General features: G+C 46.8%; 1 protein-coding gene across 1 annotated transcript in view; it reads left to right on the forward strand.

Annotated features, from left to right (window-relative positions):
- The first annotated feature begins 8,222 nt into the window (after positions 1–8,222).
- Positions 8,223–22,763, forward strand: part of NKAIN3 (sodium/potassium transporting ATPase interacting 3) — an 829,211-nt gene continuing 814,670 nt past the window's right edge. The window contains exon 1 of the mRNA XM_030214894.1: positions 8,223–8,361. Within this exon, the coding sequence (XP_030070754.1) occupies positions 8,308–8,361 (54 nt within the window). The 5' untranslated portion in view covers positions 8,223–8,307. The remainder of the gene's footprint in view (positions 8,362–22,763) is intronic.

Genomic DNA, 22,763 nt, shown 5'->3' on the forward strand with positions numbered 1-22,763 from the left:
CTGGGCGAGAAGGAGACAACTGTTGGTGCCATAGTAAGAAAATGGAAGAAGTACAAAATAACTGTCAATCGACAAAGATCTGGGGCTCCACGCAAAATCTCACCTCGTGGGGTATCCTTGATCATGAGGAAGGTTAGAAATCAGCCTACAACTACAAGGGGGGAACTTGTCAATGATCTCAAGGCAGCTGGGACCACTGTCACCACGAAAACCATTGGTAACACATTACGACATAACGGATTGCAATCCTGCAGTGCCCGCAAGGTCCCCCTGCTCCGGAAGGCACATGTGACGGCCCGTCTGAAGTTTGCCAGTGAACACCTGGATGATGCCGAGAGTGATTGGGAGAAGGTGCTGTGGTCAGATGAGACAAAAATTGAGCTCTTTGGCATGAACTCAACTCGCCGTGTTTGGAGGAAGAGAAATGCTGCCTATGACCCAAAGAACACCGTCCCCACTGTCAAGCATGGAGGTGGAAATGTTATGTTTTGGGGGTGTTTCTCTGCTAAGGGCACAGGACTACTTCACCGCATCAATGGGAGAATGGATGGGGCCATGTACCGTACAATTCTGAATGACAACCTCCTTCCCTCCGCCAGGGCCTTAAAAATGGGTCGTGGCTGGGTCTTCCAGCACGACAATGACCCAAAACATACAGCCAAGGCAACAAAGGAGTGGCTCAGGAAGAAGCACATTAGGGTCATGGAGTGGCCTAGCCAGTCACCAGACCTTAATCCCATTGAAAACTTATGGAGGGAGCTGAAGCTGCGAGTTGCCAAGCGACAGCCCAGAACTCTTAATGATTTAGAGATGATCTGCAAAGAGGAGTGGACCAAAATTCCTCCTGACATGTGTGCAAACCTCATCATCAACTACAGAAGACGTCTGACCGCTGTGCTTGCCAACAAGGGTTTTGCCACCAAGTATTAGGTCTTGTTTGCCAGAGGGATTAAATACTTATTTCCCTCTGCAGAATGCAAATAAATTCATATACTTTCCACAATGTGATTTTCCGGATTTAATTTGTGATGTGCTATCTCTCACTGTTACCAATAACCTACCCTTCAATTATGGGCTGCTCATGTCTTTGTCAGTGGGCAAACTTACAAAATCAGCAAGGGATCAAATACTTATTTCCCCCACTGTATAGTCACGAGAGCTTTGAATGTCCATGAACAAAAAAGAGTATTTCAGGACAAAGCGAGTTTACATTATGAGACTTTTCCCCTTTCACTGAATGAGTAGACTGAAGTGGTACATATAACTCCATTTGACATATTGAGTTTAAGTTTGATACTTTTTGGAAACGGAAGCCAATTGGTTTTGTGAACATTGTCCAGTTCAGCACACTAATAGCCGCCAAGTTCATACAAAGTTAATTATGTTCTGTAGAAAATAAATCTGTTGCCTTAGTCTGCTTGCTATGTGAATATTCAATCACTGTTTCATTATTGCTACCAAGTATTACATATTAAGCGCATTTGCTTTAAACTTTTTGTTTTAATTCATTTATCCAGTACTTATCCAGTCCTTACTTGCACATGGTTTTGCTTTTTAATCCCAAAAGGTGAATCCTAAAGGTGGTTGAACAATTTGGTATAAACTGTGTTGTTTCTGACTTTACTTGTTTTGGAATTTGGGCTGCTTTGGGTCCTGTGCTGATCTGTACATCTGCTGTCTTAGCAGAGTATGGAAGAAAATGATTTTTGTTACTTTTAGTAGTATTTTTAATGCTTATAGAATCTGGCTTTCTTGGGTGGGTGTGGGGTCAAGATGACTGCAGCACGGCAGGATTTGGCAGGCCAGTAGCTGGGATGGAGGAGATTTGTTGCGGTGGGGATTGGGCAGGGATGGGCTAGATTTCCCCACGGGGATGGATGGGGACGGGTTAGATTCCGGCAGGGATGGTTGGGGATGGGTTGGATTTCTGTCCCCGTGCAACTCTCTAATTGGGACCAATCCGATTAGAAAAATAACATGCTCAGACAGCAAAGGTAGAAAAGAAACAAATTTATTTTTATTTAATACTTTTTAAGGACTGAGATGTGCCTGCTTTGTGGAATGTACATTTTCTCTTGTTTTTGTATTTTGCAGAGTACAGGAGAAAATACATTTCTGTCTCTTTTACAAGTATTTGCTTATAGAATCTGGCTTTCTTGAGGGGGTCTCTATTTCAGTTTTTGTCTGCATATTTTTACATGATCAGGTCATACTATTTTGTATCAGGTGAGGGTCTGTCCATGTTCTGCATGTGTGACTGAAGTGAAGGATTCTGCTAGCATGCAGTGTCTGTGTAGCAGTGGATTAGCCAGACCTGACATTTTGGGTGGGCCCAGAGCTAACATGGGTGGGCACTATGTATATAAGCATGAGTAGTGTTTCTTGGCATACTACAAAATAATGCCTTAGAATGCACTTGATGATGGATTTCTCTGCCCAACAGCTGCCCTGCATCAACATAAACCCCAAACATATTTAATGGAAAAAACAATATTTTTAAATATAGTTATGCCATATCAAACTTGACCAGACATAAGTCCATCCTTAGCTAGCATCAGCCTTTCTCTTCTGTACCTTACCCTCTCCTCCCCAACCATCCCCATAGCCCAGTATCAGCACATCCCCACCATCCATCCCATAGCCAGGCATCAGCCATACCTTACCCCCTCTCCCACTCCTCCCTGTAGCCTAGTGTCAGCCCTGTCCTACCCCCTAGCCATCTCTCATGGTCTGTCATCTCCTCCCCCCTCCCCCAAAGGACACCAGCACTAAATATAATTTTTTTTAAATGTCCTGGTCCCTGCAGAACCCACCTACACCCAGAGACCTGCCTACATTAAATTTAGAACATTTTTTTTAACCTGGGCAATGCAGAGACCAACCTCACCCAAAAACCCACCAACATTTACAACCTTTTTAAAATTTTAACCTGGCCACTACTAAAATTTATTGTTGGTGGGTTTCTGGGTGGGGGGTGGGCTCTTCACTGTCTAGGGCAAAATAAAGGTATATTTTGGACTCTTCACTGTAGGGAAAAAAAGGTATATTAATGATTACACATACCTTTTTTGCCCTAGGCAGTGAACAGCCTACCCCCACCAGGAAGCCACCACCAGCCAACATTACACTGTACCAGTGGCGTACCAAGGGGGGGCAGTGGGGGGGTCCGCCCCGGGTGCACGCCGCTGGGGGGGTGCCACGGCACGCGCCTGTTGCCCAGTCTCAGTCCGAGAAAGTTCGCAATTCGCATGTGTTCACTGTTCCCTCTGAGTCTGCCCCGGAACAGGTTACTTCCTGTTCCGGGGCAGACTCAGAGGGAGCAGTGAACACATGCGAATTGCGAACTTTCTCGGACTAAGACAGGGCAACAGGCGCGCGCCATGGCACCCCCCCCCCAGCGACGTGCACCCGGGGGGGGTGTCATTTTGCCGGGGGGCGGGGGGAAGAGGTGTCATTTTGCCGTGGGGGGGGGGGGCGCATCGGCGATCCGCCCCGGGTGTCAGCTAGGGTCAGAACGCCACTGCACTGTACATATTAAAATTAAAACATTTTATTTATTTTACCTGGAGGACAGCTGGCTTGCATGTGGTGGCAGGCAGTGCGGACTTAAGCACCATGCTCTGTTCTGTGTGTGCTGGCTCCTATGCTTGTTCTGGCCTAGGGCCGCAGGGCAGTGCTGAGGGTGGCCAGGGAGGGTCAGGGTCAAGAAAAGGCTGATATTGCTCTAGGGAGGGCACAGTAAAGGAGCCCCAGCAACTCTAATTTAAGCACCTTCGCTTTGCAAATGAAAGAAGCGACATAGAAGTGCCTCTGAAGGGATAAAGAGAAAGCAGAGGCAGAAATTAAGGCAGTTTTCAAAGGAATTTTCCTGATTTACTAAGCAGTTACCGAAGCAAATTCTGCACTGTGCTGAAAGGATGAGTACAGGTTTCACAGCTTCCCGGGTCTGCAGTGCACTGTGGCGCCAGCGTGCACACGGGGGGGGGGGGGGGGGGGGGGGGGGGAGCAAGGCAAAGCAGTAGAGTCCAGAGTGAAGATAGAGTCAGACCTCATAGGGAGTAGCATCGTGGGAGTGCAGCGGTAGATTGGCCAGGTCTAGATCAGGAAAGGGGATCCGAATTAAGAAAAAAAAAGTTAAGTCTAGTAGGAGCGGGAGTAGGACTGGAGCGCTGCTGGCTACCGAAACGCTGCACGTCATGGAGGCTCAACTGAGCCGTGGCAGAAAGGCGCCAAAGCGCACATCCTATCAGGACAACTGGGTGGGCCTGAGTATAGTTTGGGTGGGCCTGGGCCCACCCAGGCCCACCCGTAGCTACGCCCTTGCTGTGTAGGGATGTGTAACAGTCCATCTTGTTTCTGTTTCCCAGTAGCAGGTATATTGGTGCTCAAGGGCCCAGTAGCACTGTTTTTCATAGGTTGTAGAGCTGTTATGGTGTGTTAAGTTTTCTGTATAGGTTTTGAGTGGGTTATTTTTTTGTTGTTTGCAGGGTTTTGTGTTATTTCATAAAGGGTTTGGCTCTATTTGAAAGCAGGCTTTGGGGCTAGTTGTCACCAAAAATAAAGATACTGAACACCAGTGATCTTCACATCTTATATGTAGAGTCATGATGCAAACAAAAACCCGCCTGCTTGAAACACGTCTCTGGAAGTGGAAGGGATATATGCTGTTCCTGAGATGATGATCACTATTTGAATATTTTTGTATGGTAAGTAGTAAGGAGGATAAAACACTTAACCGGCTGCATAAAAACAGCTATGTTTTATCTGGCTACATATGCCTGGATAGTCAATACTGGTTCCTGGACATGAACTGGCACTGAATATCTGGGAATAAAGCTGACAGTGGTCAGCAAAACACTGACTTCCGCCAGCTGAATATTGGGCCCAATATCTCTGCTACTGGAGAAGGGTTATGTTGCTGATACTGAGATAAAACCAGAATCAGATTTTTTTTTGTACTCTGAATTTAATAGGTGAGGCCTATTAGCCATATGAGGGAGATGTACTGAGTGGGGCCTATCTACCATATAGGTTTGTGCTCATATTATTGTGTGCTGAATGTTCCAATGATTTCAGCAGAGGTGGGTTAATGCACGTTAATGTGGTCATTAGATACTCCTCAGCCATGCTTGAAAAGAAAAAATAAGTTTCTCATGCGCATTTAGCTTGGGAAACTTTATGTCAGGTCTGGGACCGAGAGGAGCAAATGTCCAGTGGCACTCATTCTCTCCCTTCAACTCAAATATCCTTTCTCACACTGCTTCCTTCTTCAAAATGGTGGTGCCCCATGCTGCATGGTGCATCTTGGGATGCGCTGGGTGGGGCCTAATTGCCCTATAGGGGAGATGCATTGAGTGGGGTTTATCTGCCAAATAGAGGAGAAACTCCCTTATATGGTAGATAGGCCTCACCCATTGTATCCCATGATGCACTGCACAGGGTGGGGCACCATCATTTTGAAGATGATGGTGCCCAGAGGCAGAACAGAGTGGGCATCATTCCTGCCTCATGGGGGTAGGGGAAAGTGGGCTTCTGCTAGACCACCAGGGTATTTTTATTTTATTGTATTTCTTTTATTTCATTTGATATACCGCCAGTTGCCAGTGGAATTTTGTTTATGACTGGGGGAAGGGGAGGGGATGAGAGGGGTGGAGGCCACTTAGCCACCAGGGCATTTTTTTTATTTGGAAAAGGGGGTTTTGATCAGGAGGAGGATGATCATATGGGGGTGGGGTGGGTGCCGTTAGAAACAGGGATATGTTTTTTGGCGGGAGGTGCTGGAAGAATGGTTGGGTTGGGGGAAAGAGGCCAATGCATACTGTGTGTCACGATTGTGTGTTTGTTTTTTAAATGTCAACCCTTCTGTCAGTGCCTGAGCCAATCACTGCTCAGGCACTGACAAGAAAATTCAGCAAGCAGTCAAAAGAGCAGAATACACATATTGGTGTTCTAAATTTTTTATTCAGCGATAAGCAATTTTTTGTGGAATCACTATTGCTATATAAAAACTTTAGAACACTGATATGTGTATTCTGCTCTTCTGACTGCTCTCTGCACCATTTGCAGACTATAGACTCCTCTCTTGTGCTCCTGACAGGAAAGTTGACATTTTGCGCAGAGCCACAGATTACAGCCACGATTTTAATGCAGCAAAAAGTTGTATGCCCATTAGTGTGAACATGCTGTGGCAAATTTTTGGCACTAATTCTGTGGTAGAGTCTTCACATTGAGCCTTTGAGCATCAGTCCCTGAATCAGTACTCAGAAATGTACACTGAGAGGCTGATGCTGAAAGGCTTGTGATAGAGTAATGCAGGGGAGGTCAGACAGTGATCTGGTCCCCTAGGCATTAAAGGTCATTGGGTTCCCTGGCCAACCCCTGGCCCGCCATTGCTGTCCCCCCCACTGCCACCACCCCCTGCCTCTGCTGCCCAGTGGTGTTTCTTGGTCGGCTGCCACCTGGGGCAGATCGCTGCTGCACACCCCCCCCCCCCCCCGGGTGCAGCATGACACCCCCCCTGGGTAAAATGACACCCCCTGGGTGCAGCGTCCCCCCGGCACATCACCTTCCCCCCAGCATATCACCTCCAAGCCCCGACCCCTGGGTGCATTCTTCTTACCTGCTGGGGTACTGGGAGCAGCCGTGCGGCTGTCGGCTCCACTGGTTCCCTGCTCCCTCTGCCCCGGAACAGGAAGTAACAGCAGAGGGAGCAGGGAACCAGTGGAGCCGACAGCCACATGGCTGCTCCCTGCACCCCTCCTACAGCGTACACCCAGGGCGGACCGTCCCCATCGCCCTGTCCTCGGTATGCCACTGCCGCTGCACTGGGTGGGGCCAATCTACGATAAAAGTGAGTAGCCATCGCTCTTGCCTTCTATAAGGTATGTGGGTTTAGGGGTGAGCTTCCACTATGAGGTATGTGGGTTTGGGGGTGAGCTTCCACTAGATCACCAGGGCAATTTGTGACTGAGGGGGAGGGGAAGAAAAAGGAGGGGTCCGGGTGCCACTGGACTACCATGACATTTTTTTATATTGGGAATGGGGGTCGGGTCAGGGTTGATGAACATTACTGTTGCGTTGGGTTGGGAGGGGGAGCCATTGGACCACTAGGGGGAGGAAAATCAGGCTCGGCTCAAGAGTGGTGGTGGTGGGGGGGGGGGCAGGGTATTCAGGTTGCCGCTAGACACACCCGCTCATCTTAACTAACATCTATGCTGCCCTGGACCTGGGGTAAAGTTTCCCATGCTAAATGCATGTAAGAAATGCTTTTTTTTTTTTTTTGCTATGAGGTGGGTAATAACTGCATTAACATACATCTATATGCATTTTAATGCAGTCTGCGCTAATAGTTTCAGTGCTCTCTCTGAAACCATTGGCACATTTGGTGCAAACTCAGCGTTATCCCTAGTGGTAGTCTTCATCAGCCCCTGAGACCCTTACTGAAATTACTGCATCACTTGTCAAGTGACAGATGTCACATGTGGTCCAACCAAATGCCTTTTTCATTCCCAGCTGTGCCAGGGGCTCTTCCCTTCTGCCCTGCAGCGGAGCACAGGCCCAGTCTAATGCCAGTCTAGACCAGTGGGGAGGTTTTCCCCTCTGAAAAGGGAAGGAATGATGCTTTAATCTCCAGCATAAAAAGAGCACGCATTAACCTATGATCAAGCATGGCCACAAGGTGAAAAATATAAAATCAGAGGCATAGGTATGTTTTCCCATGTTCTCTCTGGCTTCTAATTCATCCTTTCCGCATCCCTGAGCCACTACCTGGCCAGCTTCAGTCTTGTCTGATAAAGCACAGCAGACTAGAGCCAAATGGGAGGCTTTGTCTATATACCCGGTAGCAGCAGCAGCAGCAGTGTCTCTCTCACCTGCTCTCTGCTGCTGTTCCTTCTTTCTGGTGCAAACAAACACAAAGCTGCCGCTATCCGATTGATGTCTTTGCCCCCCCTCCCCTGAGCCACAATTGTTATAAATTCACTCAGGCCCCTCCCAGTGCCGCCCTCTCCCTGACCCCTTCTGTCTCTCGGTCGTCCCATACTCCTTCCCACCCAGTTCTCCCTGGAAGGATCTGCGACGGACGGGGGAAACCCGGAGGGCTGCTGCCACCTCCCACCTCTCTCTAAGACTGAGCTCCCTGCACCTCCCTCATTAAGTGCCACAGTGCACTGACTACCGGGAGGAGAGAGAGAGAGGCGAAGGCAGGGGGCGGCGGAGGGGCCGCCGGTGCCGGCTGGACGAGCTCTGCCTGCTGGGTTCTGTGCCCGGGTCGGGTCGCTTCTCCCTCCCATCCTCTTCCTCCTTACCATGGGTTGTTGCACAGGACGCTGCACGCTGATCTTCCTCTGCTCTTTGCAGCTGGTGAGTGTGGCTCCCCGTGTGCACTTTCTTGCCCATCCTTTGCTGCAGTGGGATTGATCTGCTGTCCGCCCGGGCCAGCGTACCGATTAGTCCCGGGGTGTCTCGCTGTGCCTGGCAAATCAAAGCTGAAATTTGCAAGGGCTTTTGTTTTGTACAGAATGCGTTTGACTGCTGGTAGCGCATCCGTTTTAGACTAAGGAGCTGCTTGAACTGCGGATCGTTTTTCCAAGGCAGTGCTATTGGGTGTCAGAGCATCTTCTGAACGAATAATGAAGTAGTGTGTCTTCCTGGGGCAGGAGCAGATGAGCAGTTTCAGAGGTTCGGTGGTGGGGCATGTCGCTGGTGATCTGTGTTCCCTAGTCACTTTTTTTTCGGTGCCGGGGCAAAGGCTGGAGTTAATAATGTCTCTTTGTGGAGAGAGGGTTGCAAAGGATGCCTTTCATTCTGTTTTATTGTGCTGCAGAAAGCCAGGGAAACTGCTGCTTTCTGTGTATTCCTAGAAAGCGGTTCATTACAATGAGAAAGCACCCCAACGAATTGCTGCCGGCTCCCAGTGCATTGTGCCATTCTCTCTGGCACAGAATGCCAGTTTGTATGTATCAGAGAGCAGGGCTGCCCCGTGCCTAACAATTCACTTAATAACAGAGCTGCTCATTGTTAGTACTTACTGAGACATTAGCAGGGATGTCTTTAGCTGATTGTTCATCTTTACTTCATTGATTTTTAAGTGTTTCTTCACTCTGTTGCTGCAGAAGAATAATCTTTTGTGTTGCCTTGCTTCCTTTTTTTTTTTTTTGACAATGAATGCTTATAGCTTGATGTATGCATAGTCAATGTGTCTGTATCAGAGCTGTACTGATGGATCTACTAACACAAGACCAGCTTGGCAATAGGATGATTGTGGAGTCACATACTGTAACCAGTACCTTCTCTGTTCAGAATGCTGACAATAATAATACACATTTCATGGGTGGGTAAACCATATCTATAATTTTCATGAACCAACCTTTTGACAGTGTGGGGTATGAATGTACTTAAGTGTTTCATTCAATAAAAAAAATTGAAGATGGGCTTTTATAAATTTTCTTGTTTGCTTTGCATCATTAATATTCAATAATGCTATATTGCTCCAGATCCTGAATCCAGTGGTAATTATCATTTGATGTAATTTGATTTTACATATGAAAGAGGAATGGACATGTGCTAGGGTTTATTTTATTTTATTTTATTTCATGTATATCCCACAGTTTCCCCAATCAAATCTGGTTCAATGTGCCTAACATCTTAAACTAACAATACAAATTAGTCAGTGAATACATCAGTATAAAAGACTTGTAGGGTTGAATTAAGCAATGACTAAATAGAATGTGATAATTAATTTGAAAGATAACATTATGAAGTGCAAAAGAATGGAAATGGACAATGGGCTGAACCCCAGCACAGAATTATGGAACCTCACATCAGCCAGGGTGTTCATGGAATACAGTGACCATCCTACTGCCTTGATTTTAGTTATCTTGTCACCCAGGGAGAGGCAGCTGGATATTTTATATCGTAGGTCATGAGTATAAAGCATGTCCATCAAAGCCACCTCTCCTGACACTGCTGTCATCAGGAGAGATGCATCGTACTTTGATCGTTTTTAGGCACAGGTGAAAGGCATATTATAGGGTGGGATTTAGGTAAATTAAGAGCTAAAAAAGCAGAGAAGCTTCTGTAATTGGTAGTAATTCAAAAACACAAGTGATTTATGCAATGTGAACAACTTCCAGGGAGCAGAGCCTGGCACAGCTGTTGAATTTCCTTATGAGAAATGGCCATCCTTCAGTTCCAGTCTGTTGCTGCTGCACATGAAGGACAACGGGTGGGGTTGGGGGGGGGGGGGGGGGGGGGCAAAGCTGATGGAAAAAATATGTATGAATATTATGGAAACTCTTATGGAGATAGTACTTGTGAATAGAACTGGCAGAGTTTCAGGTAGTAGTTTGGAAATGAGTGTAGAGCTGATAAACTGTAAAGCACATGTCAGGTGGGAATGACAGCTTATTGTATTGTAATGTGGATTCAGCTCATGCCTTTTTCAATGGTAGGACAACATGCGTTCCCTTTAGGCACGGTATATAGGCTCCCCTCCCCCCCCCCCCCCCATCACTTGGCTTTATAGGGAAAAGTGTGTTGTCTGTACCTTGATTTAAAAAAAAAATATTCATGAATTTTCTGGACTGTATTCTAATCATATTGTAGAGTGAGACTTCCAGATATTACAAGCCAACCAGCTTTCATGGTTCATGTTGTCTGGCAGATTCTCCTGGGAGGAGAGGTGAGAGGTACAGTTATTGGATGTGTGGTGCTTTAGGTAGCTGTCATACCTAATTGGTTAGTTCTTACAGCAGCTGTGTAGCATTTGAGATATCAACAGTGCACATTAGAACTTATGAATGGGGTCTTGCCATTTCATATTCAGGGGCCTAGGTACTAAAGGTTTGCTCCTGTTTTATGACTATGGGAAAAATGGTCAGTTCATCATTCCCTCAGGTCCAGATGCTCAAAACTCAGCGCCGGAGAAATACTGCCTGATCAGCGCATCTGAACAGCTCCCTCATGCTCAATGCTAATGATGTGCAAATTTAAGCGTGGTGATAGCACTGAGCATGAGGGAGTTTTTGGAGAGTTAAGGGGGAGGATTGTGCGTGGTGCATGTGCTCAAGGGCTGTGCGTCAAGCACAGCTCTCAAGCGCCTGCCCAGAATGCACAGAGGGAGCGGAGGGAAAGGAGGAGGAAGAGCTGCCGGTTGTGTCAGTCTTCTGCAACTTTCTAAAGACCCTGCTAAAAGTTTAGCAGTTGTACCAGCGATCTCCCTGATTCCCGGCAGCAGATCGGCAGGCGTGCTGCAGCCTGACGCCACATGGCTCCTGTCCCTGTGCTTCATGCATCTGCTCTGCGTGTCGGAGCTGCCTTGCTCACCCAAACTGGAGTTCATGGCCACCGAGAAGGAGGAGTGGTACATGGCGGGGAGATGTGCAGCGAGCCTGTGCGGGCACCTTCTAACGCCAGCTCAGAGCTGGCATAGGTTCTGAAGCGGTAAGCATGCCCTTACTAGCTGCGCCGTTCATTATACTTTGGAGGGAATAGGAAATTCTTTCCTTTGCATATAATTTGAATGTCATTTGCGCTGTTCTTCACAAAGTGTGTTAGTTCCCATGTTATTTGCCTCTGAGCCATAGTCTGGTGCTATTGGCCTCTAGTACCTACATTTGCTTCTGAGCATCGGGGCTTTAGTTCAGGTTGTGTCAGGTCACCTCTGACTCATTTAAAATGACCTCTGGTGATAATTAGTCTTTAACCCAAGAGCAGCAAGCAAACGTGCTGCCATCGAACACTCAAAAGTCACCTGTCAGGAGTAGGCACAACATGGGCATTCGCACACACTCCTTCCTCCACCCAACACAAAATGAACACAGCACAGCTTTATAAATGTCTTATCATTCCACTGCAGACATTATGTACAACAAAAAGAATAATTATACAAATAATTATACAAATTTGCCAGCACAAATAATAACAAAAGTACTGCATGTTACATCCCCGACACTACTTAAGGACAGTTGCTTTATAATTGTCTGCTGCCACACTTGGCCATTTGGCTAGATGGTGACATCTTAGCAGTGAGATAATTTAATTACCCACTAGTCCACTAGCCCATCTGAAACACTTATAGAGAGGCCAGGTTGTTTGGGTCAAAAGCTCCACTGAGTTGCTACATGAAAGCCCACACAACTCCTCAGTGGTACCCATGCATTTCCCTATGGCCCAGTTCTTCAATGCACACCTGCCATAAGCTGACATCTCAAATTCTGATAGCCACAAAAACCAACCAAACAAAAAATACTAACTGCCAAACTACCCTATACTCAAAACCCATACAGCAGTGGGCAGTTGGGTGGGCAACTGTTGCCAAGATGGCTTCTGTCTAGGAAATGTGCCTGGAACTTTCCTTAAGTTGCTGGGTGAATTGGTGCCTTTTAAAATTTGGTTTCTTCTGTTGCCTTATGCCCCAACATAAGGGTCTCTCCTCCTCATCTCTGATTTTGGGACCTGACAATGGAGCCCAATTTAGCCCAGGCTTTACTTTGTGCAGGAGGTAAGGAAGGCCTACGATCAAGGAAGTATGTTTTGCTTAGTCCTCCTGTTGGACTACAGTTTCTTCCAGATTTGTGAGGGAGGATACAAGGCGAGCCAGGAGGAGGGGTGAGAGAGTATTAGGGGAAGTGGGGAGTGTGCTGGTGAGCTCCCTGACTAAGCTGTCATTGGGAGGGGCCTCTTCATTGGTTCACCAGCCAGTTCCTTCTGTGGCAGTGTATGGAGAAGAGATGCTGCTACTGGAGGGAGTGACTAGAGGTCCAGGAGGAAAGAGTTCTGCATGGTAAGGTCATGGCCTGGAGGTAGCTGTTAGTAGATGTCAATGTATCCTCAGAAGGCAGCAGGAGTTAAATCGAAGTGCAGAATCTACAGCCTCTGCATTCCATTTGGTCTGTGCTGGCCTCACTTTCAGGTTTGCTCTGGTTTTATTAATTCTTCAGTTCAAAATTCTGCTCAACTTCAGGCTCTTGAGGAACAGATGGTTACCCAGTCACATAAAACTGAAGAAATGACTAGTGATTCCATTCAGGCCAAGGCAGAAGAGACAGCTTTATTGCAAGGTAAAATGGCGGTGTAGTAGAAACTACATAGTAACATAGTAACATAGTAGATGACGGCAGATAAAGACCTGCATGGTCCATCCAGTCTGCCCATGACAAACTCATATGTGTATACCTTACCTTGAATTTGTACCTGTCCTTTTCAGGGCACAGACCATATAAGTCTGCCCAGCAGTATTTCCCGCCTCCCATCACCGGCTCTGGTACAGACCGTATAAGTCTGCCCTCCCCTATCCTCGCCTCCCAACCACCACCCCCTCTTCCCCTCAACTGCTCCGCCACCCAATTTCAGCTAAGCTTCTGAGGATCTATTCCCTCTGCACAGGATTCCTCTATGCATATCCCGCGCATGTTTGAACTCCGTTACCGTTTTCATCTCCACCACCTCCCGCGGGAGGGCATTCCAAGCGTCCACCACCCTCTCCGTGAAAAAATACTTCCTGACATCTTTCCTGAGTCTGCCCCCCTTCAATCTCATTTCATTTCCTCTCGTTCTACCGCCTTCCCATCTCCGGAAAAGGTGCGTTTGCGGATTAATACCTTTCAAATATTTGAACGTCTGTATCATATCACCCCTGTTCCTCCTTTCCTCCAGGGTGTACATGTTCAGGTCAGCAAGCCTTTCTTTATACGTCTTGGAACGTAAATCCCATACCATCCTCGTAGCTTTTCTTTGCACCGCTTCCATTTTTTTAACATCCTTCGCAAGATACGGCCTCCAAAACTGAACACAATACTCCAGGTGGGGCCTCACCAACGTCTTATACAGGGGCATTAAAACCTCCTTTCTTCTGCTGGTCACTCCTCTCTCTATACAGCCTAGCAATCTTCTAGCTACTGCCACCGCCTTGTCGCACTGTTTCGTCGCCTTCAGGTCCTCAGATACTATCACCCCAAGATCCCTCTCCCCTTCCGTGCCTATCAGACTCTCCCCGCCTAACACATACGTCTCCCTTGGATTTCTACTCCCCAAGTGCATCACTTTACAATTCTTCGCATTGAATTTTAATTGCCAAACGTTAGACCATTCTTCTAGCTTCTTCAGATCTTTTTTCATGTTTTCCACACCCTCCGGGGTGTCCACTCTGTTGGAAATCTTGGTGTCATCCGCAAAAAGGCAAACCTTACCTTGTAACCCCTCGGCAATGTCACTCACAAATATATTGAACAGAATGGGCCCCAGCACAGATCCCTGAGGCACTCCACTACTCACCTTTCCTTCCTCCGAGCGAACTCCAATCAACACCACTGGAAAACTTGTATAATTATCCCACAGTTAAATTTGAGACTGCTGAATTTTCCACAGGTGATGATATTGTCTACTCAAAAGTTGTTTTATAGAAATTTGAAAGAAGGCTGTACCCAGCTTACTGGTGAGAGAATTCAGATTTTTCCAGATGCTTGTAGACAGACCCAGGAAGGGTCTGGCTACGTGCCAAGAGGCTTTCTAACTGGAGGCACAATTTATGCAAATGTATTATTTTAATGGTAAATAGGGTTTTTTTTTAGGGTTTAGTTTTTTAATGACCCTTCTCAATTATGCTTTTCTATTGATGTTAAAGAGGCTGTCAGTCAGGCCTCAGGTCTCTAGTGCTGAAGACAGTATTTAGTTATTTGATAGTCTGGGTTACTGATCATATTCTGATTTCTCATATTTCCTTTATTAATCCGCCTCCCTGTGGCTTTGTTTCTTAGGTCTCCCCGTTGTGATGTTTTATCTGCTGGTTGAACAGATTTCATTTTCTGTGGATATTTTTTTTTCTGTTTATTGTTGGTTTCTTTTTTTTTTTTTTTTATCAAACCTTTTTCCTAAAGAAATATTTTTGATTCATTTAAAACTTCAAATAAAAAGCTGAGTTACTATGCCTTCCTGCCACACTTCTTTCAACCCCGATCGTCTAGTGCCATTCTCTGATCCTGCCAACCCTCAGAATTGCAGATGGGGAAAGGGGTTAGTTCACTGTAAATCTGTGCCCTCTCTTTTGAATAACCAAAGAAAACAGTGTGGTCACCATGTTCATTTTCTTGGATTTTTGGAAATAAAGGTGAACGCAGGGGCATAGCCAGACTTCCGTGAGAGGGGGGTCCAAAGCCCGAGGGGAGGGGGCACATTTTAGCCCTCCCCCCGGCACCGCCCCCCCGCTACCATTGCCGCCCCCCACGTCTTTTCCGACCCCCCTCCCGCTGCGTACCCTCCCCCGCCGCCTCCTACCTTCACTTTTGCTGGCAGGGGACCCCACTCCCCGTCAGCCGATGTCCTCTCCGTCCTGCTCCTGCTCTTGTTGCATGCATTGCTGACGTCCTGCACGTTGTACGTGCAGGACGTCAGCAATGCATGCAACAGCAGGAGCAGGACGGAGAGGACGTCGGCTGGCGGGGAGTGGGGTCCCCTGCCAGCAAAAGTGAAGGTAGGCAGCGGCGGGGGCGGGCTCGCCGGGAGGGGGGTCCAGGCTGGAATCTACAGGGGCCTAGGCCCCCTCAGGCCCCTCGTAGCTACGCCACTGGAACAAAGAAAGGTGATACATTTTTGCTGGACTGATTACATGGAGAACCTGAAAGGGAGTTATAGCTCTTGAAAGCTAGTCATCAGTTCCCGATATTCAAAATGATTTTTAGCCAGCCGCTGACCAGTTAAATTGCTTGGTTGGGGCTAGCTTCTAATATTCTGTGGCACTTAACCGGATAAGGGATCTTTTACAAAGGTGCGCTAATTCTTTTAGTGTGTGCTAATGATTAGCATGCACTACATGCTAGAGATGCCCAACTTTAGTATTTAGCGCATGCATATTTAACACATGTGCTAAAAACGCTAGTGTGCCTATGTGAAAGGACCCCTAAGTGCTGCTGACTATCGCTGTTAGCACCAAACACAACCGGCTATCTTGGGGGCATTCTGGGGGCGAAGTCAGCACTTGGCCGCTTAAGTGCTGATATTCATCCCTTAAGCGGCCAGCAGGGGCGGACTGAGGGTGGTCTGGTCCCCCAGCCTAGCCGCTGCCCGACACCTCCCTTGCTGCCGCAGCTGACGTCCCCACTGCCCTGGTCCTACCTGAGGAGTCCTGGTGACCTCTGCGGAGGGGGGGCATGTTATTTTCTGTCCGCTGTGCTGCTGCTGCTATTCCCCCACTTGCCGGCGCTGCTGTGTTTTCAAAATGGCAGCCAAGACGTCCTACAGTAGTCTCACAGGTCTCAACATTCTCACAAGACTTCCACAGGGGGTCTCAGCCGCCATTTTTAAAATATTGTAGTGCTGGAGGGAATAGTGGCAGCCCAGCGGGCCAGGCAGGAAAGAATCTGTTCCCCCCTGCAGAGGCAGTGGTGCGCCGGGCATCCGGGCAGAGCCTCTGGGCCCTTGGGCACTGCCCGGTTGCCCGAATGGTCAGTCTTCCCTTGGTGGCCAGGGTTAACACATAAATGGGACCACATAAAAGACTGTCCTATCTTTATGAGGTAACCTTGGTCGTTTAAGTGATGAATACCGACTTAAGCAGCTAAGTGTTAGCCGGCTTAAAAATAACTAGATATTCAAAGCCAAAGCCTGCACAGGTGTTGGCTTTGACTGTCTGGGAATAACTCTGTTGGTGATGAGCAAAACACTCACTGCCAACGGCTGGTGGTGAGCAAAACACTCACTGCCAACGGCTGAAGTTGGCAGTGAGTGTTTTGCTCATCACCAACAGAGTTATACCCAGATAGTCAAAGCCACCTGTGCGGCTCTACAAGATAATAGACAGCAGGGGCATAGCTAGGTGGGGCCACGGGGGCATGGGCCCCCGTAGATTTAGCCCTCCTGCTTTCACCCCCCCTTGCCACTGCCGCCGACCTTCCCCCGCCACACTCGACCTCCCTCGCCACCGCCGCCGTCAGGTACCTTTGCTGGCGGGGGTCCCCAACCCCCGCCAGCCGAAGTCCTCTTCAGCGTCGGTCTCCGGCGCGTTGCTGATCTGAATTCTGTTTCTGTGAGTCCTGACGTCCTGCACGGAACGTGCAGGACGTCAGGACTCACAGAAACAGAATCCAGATCAGCGAATGTGCCGGACTCGGAGACTGGCGCTGAAGGGGAATTCGGCTGGTGGGGGTTGACGGTGGCGGGAGGGGGTTGAAAGGGACGGGGGGGGGGGGGGGTGGTGCTGGGGGGGGTGTCAAAAGTGGCGGGGGGGGGGGAGGGCTGCGGCATCGGGGGGGCTAAAATGTGCCCCCTCACCTCGGGCTGTGGACCCCCCTCCTGCTGAAGTCTGGCTACGCCCCTGATAGACAGCCATATTCTAAAACTGTGCTTCTTAATTCAGATCCTTTAATCCATACCTACACCCAAGCACTTGAATGTCAGTGTCTCCTCTGTAAGCTGCTGGAATGTACGTGCGAGTGAGATGCACAATATGATCTCTATAGACAGGAACAGACTGCACAATGTTTTCTCATGGCATACAACATGATATGACATAGTGCTGATGCATGGTATTATGATTAGGGCTTCCGATTTTAAGTCTTAACTGATAAACAGCAATAAAAGACTTCCAATGTATACTGATATTGCAGGGTGAATTGACCATTGAAACAATAGGGCAATGCCTGAAGGCCCACAGAAGTAAGGGACCCACTCTCCCCTAGCCTCCATCAAGTTTAATCACTTTTGATAGGTAGTTAGGGGCCCATGACCCTCATTGCCCAGGGGCACAGATCACTATCAGTCACCCAAGACACCAAAAAGGAATGTTATCGATGTGAGCTAACATTAAGACCACTGTTCCCTCTTAAGTGAGTGGGTGTCCTCCAACAGCATTGCTACCAATGGGGGGGGGGGGGGGGGGGATGGAGTCAATAATTTTAAATCACTATGGACAGGCAGGTTCCCTAGAGTTCTGCAGAATTTGCCTGTCCCTGACTATTGAAAATATGATAGCACAATAGCACCCCCCACTGGCAGGACTGCAGATGGAGGACTCCCACTCTGCTTAGATGGAACAATGGGCTTCACATGGGGTTAACTGTGTTCTGCTTCCTAAATAGTTCTTAGTGGTATTGATTTGTATCCAGAAAGCACCCGGCCAGTCATATAAGCAAGCTGACTGCTTTTCAGGGTTTTTTTTTTTGCAGAGAGTAAGTGCTGTTTCTTCTCCCAACAGAAGGTGACGGCCACTGTTCCCTCTAAGCTGAGCGGGAGCCCTCCATCCACAGTCCTGCCAGTGGGTGGTGCTGTTTCACTATCACATTTTCAATAGTGAGGGACAGGCAAGTTCTGCAGGACTCCAGGGAACCTGCCTGTCCCTAGAGATTGAAAACACAATAATAAAGCACTCCCCCCCCCCCCCAACACTGGTAGCAATGCAATTGGAGGACACCCACTCAGCTTAGAGGGAACAGTAGTTAAGACGTGTTACTTTACGGTTATCTAAGTCTCATTGCAAAAATGGAACCTGTGCTAAAATAGCACAAGTTAGTGGTAAAATAACCCGTCTTAATAGTAGCCCATGTTGATAACTTCCCCTTAAGGAGCCAATTCTATAAAGGGGCACTTAGATGTAGGCGCCCTGATGCAGCGTGGGCGGTGCCTATTCTGTAATGGCATATGGGCACCCAGATTGCATTATAAAATACTAGCGTAAACCTGCATCAGCACACCTAAATGTAGGTGTGCCCACTTAATGCCTGGACTGTGGGTGGCATAAATGGGTGCACCATGTTACACATGTAACCTACAGTATTCTGTAAGTTACACGTGTTATGCTTTGCCCACATGTACACCCCCTTGCAGTTATGTTCTAAATCACTTAAACGCTCCATTATAGAATGCTGCATAGTGTACTTACGCATGTAAGGGCCAGTTTTCAAAGTGCAAGTAACTGCATGCATCTGGTTATAGAATTGCCCTGTTATAGTTCCATTAAGGATTTACAGTCTTACTGCAGTACAGAATTTACTGTATGCATTCCCTGCAGCATCCAGCCTGATGTATAAAGTCATAAAACCAATTGCTTTTTTTATGGCTGAGGAAAAATCAAATTGCTGTTCCATAAATGTAACCCTTTGTTGGTAGGAGAGTTCTAAACCCCACTTCGGTTTTGGTTCTGTTGCGTTTGAAGAGATGTGTACCACTCGGGGTGAATTCTCCACTCTGCAGGGCTAACCAGACATCTCTCTGCTGCAAATAGCTTCTCCTAATGCACAAATTACATGGAAATAGTTTTGAAACAAATAGGAGGGAATATTTTTCCACTCAAAGAATAGTTAAGCTCTGGAACTCACGGCCGGAGGATGTGGTAACAGTGGTTAGCGTATCTGGGTTTAAAAAAGGTTTGGACAAGTTCCTGGAGGAAAAGCCCATAGTCTGCTATTGAGAGGGACATGAGGAAGCCACTGCTTGACCTGGGATTGGTAGCATGGAATCTTGCTACTCTTTGGGATTCTTCCAGGTATTGTGACCTGGATTGGCCACTTTGGAGCAGGATACTGGGCTAGATGGACCATTAGTCTGTCCTAGTATGGCTATTCTTATGTTTTTTTTATTAAATCTAATAGCTACTTTTGGTGAAAACAGCTGTACCTTCCTTCTACTGAAGGATTTAGTGCCAAACAGTAAGTTCAGACTGAGAACAGTGTTGGTGGCTTCAAACCATGTCTGTTTATTGAGAAGAGGCAAATAATTTGCAGGGTCTTCATCCACGGTCTCATATCCAATATAAAAATCACAGGACCAGCAAACTGTTCCAAATTTATCGAAGGAATCGGTGCTGATAAGAAACAATCTCATCCTCTGGCCTTGGGAAGTTTATAACCAGTGTGATACTGAATGTCCCCATCATGAGCCAATTTAAAATGGTCCTAGTTATTCCTCCTATAGCTTGGTTTCCCTTCCAGGCCAACAATTTCCCCAAAACTTTTCAGACCTCTTAGGGAGCAGTTCTACAATGGGGGGGGGGGGGGGGGGGCACTGTTCCCTCTAAGCTGAACGTGAGCTCTCCAACTGCATTGCTGCAATTGGGGGCAGTGCTTCAATATTGTGTTTCAATATGGACTTGGGGAAAATGGTCTATGGACTTTTCCTTTAGGAAGCCATCCAAACCTTTTTAAAACCCCGCTAAGCTAACTGCTTTTATTACATTCTCTGGCAATGAATCCTAGAGTTTAATTACACGTTGAGTGAAGAAATATTTTCTCTGATTTGTTTCCAGTTATGCACTAATGCATTTACATTGTCTGTTATAGAAAAGTGTATAATGCATGTATGTGCTATTTTTCTCTGTATTAAATACATGCACCTAGTTACAGGAAAAAAAAGAGGTTGCAGAATATGTAGGAGCACCTAACAATAAGGCTCTCGTGCGACACAAGAAATGATGTTGCAACTCTTTCTGTAGCTGATGTCTCCCTTGTTAAAATGATGTTGTAGACAACTGTTAAAGGGAATTTGGCTTGTAAAGTGGAAAATAAAGGATGTGGAAATAGTACTTAAGATATGTATTATCCTTCTCTTTCTCTCTGGCACCGGCGGTCTGACATAAATCTTTCAAAGGGTTGAAAGTTCAGGTAAAAGATCATAAGAGGTGGAGATGGTGTTGGGTTGCATATGGATGAATCTCAACTGAGTGGACCGGTTGTGCCATTTTGGTCTTTATTTGCCATCATTTAGGGGGAAGTTATGAACTTGGGCTCCTGTTATGATAGGTTATTTTACTGTTAACATGGGTTATTAGTAACTAGGTCTTGTTGCATAACATGGAACCTGTGGTAAAATAGCTTGAGTTGTAGTATAATAAGCCATTTTAATGGTAACTCATGTTGATAACTTCCCCCTTATTATGTTACAGTGTTAAATTAGGCATAGACAGATTAGCATGGGAAAGTACCCCTTTGTTTAATTTACACATTTGCAACAACCTGCTCAGTCTGTTAGATTGTGAACAAAAATTCCCTTAAATATAGCTGAGAGACTGTAACTTTGCACTAGCCGGCTAAGTATGTCCCTCTTTCCCTCACCCCTTTCCCCACTGATTATTATATCCCCTATATCTTGAGTGGATAAATATAGCCATTTAGTTGGAAAAGGTACTTAACCTCTCAGCAGGGTTTTCAGGAGAGTAGGTTTAGGCACACAGATCCTAAATTAAGGAAGTTAGAATGTTTTGAAAATGTTCCCACATGTAGGCTCCTGTGAAACAGTCAGGGATGGGACTTGATATACTGCCTTTCTGCGCTTACAATCAAAGCGGTTTACATATTATATACAGGTGCTCATTTTAAACCTGAGGCAATGGAAGGTTACGTGACTTGCCCAGAATCACAAGAAGCTGCAGATGCAAGGTCCACGTTGAATGCCACTCCTTGCAAACACATAAACTGTGCTCATCTATGTCGAGAGCTTGTCCTGTTTTTAGTAATGGTCCTATACATATTTCTTTAGCTTCCCACTTTGTAGTCTCTGCTGGCCCCACCCCACAGCAGATGGTCTACTTGGGTGATGACAGTATCTCTCTCCAGCATCAGGACTGGAGGGTACCATTGTAACAGCAACATCTGCATTTCTTCACATCTCCCTTCCCTCCCTTCCAGGGCCTGAGCATGGTGTCTCTATGGCAAGTTCAGCCCTGAATGGTCCCATTGAACAGGGACCAAACCCTGTCCTCCACATTTTAGCCATGGGGGTATACCCCATGCATTTCTGTCTGAGTTGAAAATGGCATTTTGGGTTGTTAAACCAATGAAAATAATAGATGGCAACTAGTTTTCATGTAGTTAATATGACATGTTAATCTCCAAAGCTCACATTTTGATGGGTTTATTTATTTAATTTATTTTGGAATTTTTATTCCACATTTTCCAATTGACATTGTTTCAATGTGGCTTACAAACCAAATAGAGTATTTATATTTAATGGGATGATCTGTGTTGGTGATAGGAGACAGAGGTAGAGTACAGATTAGAGATGTGAATCAAGTTAACAAGGATTTATTTGAGTAACAGGTCTGTTTTGGAGTTCCCCTGAGTCTTTGTAGAAGAACTTTTTGAAGAAGAAGGTTTTGAGATGTTTTTGGAAGTTCAAGTAGTTGTTCACAATTTTTAAGGATTTTGGGAGTATGTTCCAATTCTGTCTACCTAGATATGTGAAGCTCGATGAATAAGCTGATTTGTATCGTAGTCCCTTGCAATTGGGGAAGTTGAGTGTAAGGTAGTGTCTTGATTCCGTGTTTATATTGCACATTGGTAAGGTATTTAGGTCCACCATGTATTTTGGAGCTAGACCAAATATGATTTTGTAGACCAGTATAATAGCTTGAAGGTTATTCTTGCCTTCACGGGAAGACAGTGTAAGGCCTGGAGTAGTGGTGTGGTTCTGTCGTAGCAACATTTTCTGTGAATTAGCTGTGCGGTGGTGTTTTTTCTTAAGATCTGATCTTATGGCAAATGTGTCTTAGGTATTTTAACCGGGGGCGTAGCTAGGTGGGGCCACGGGGGCATGGGCCCCGCAGATTTAGCCCTGGCCCCCATGCTTTCACCCCCCCCCCCGCTGCTGACCCTCCACTGCCACATTCGACCCCCCTCCCGCTGCCGCCAACCCTCCCCCGCCACCGCCCCCTCTGCCGCCATTAGGTGCCTTTGCTGGCGGGGGTCCCCAACCCCTGCCAGCCGAAGTCCTCTTCAGCGCTGGTCTCCAGTGCATTGCTGATTTGGATTTAAAACAAATCAGAAAAATAAATATTCATT

The sequence above is a fragment of the Microcaecilia unicolor genome, chromosome 1 (assembly GCF_901765095.1).
Source record: "Microcaecilia unicolor chromosome 1, aMicUni1.1, whole genome shotgun sequence".
NCBI classification, from domain to species: Eukaryota; Metazoa; Chordata; class Amphibia; order Gymnophiona; family Siphonopidae; genus Microcaecilia; species Microcaecilia unicolor.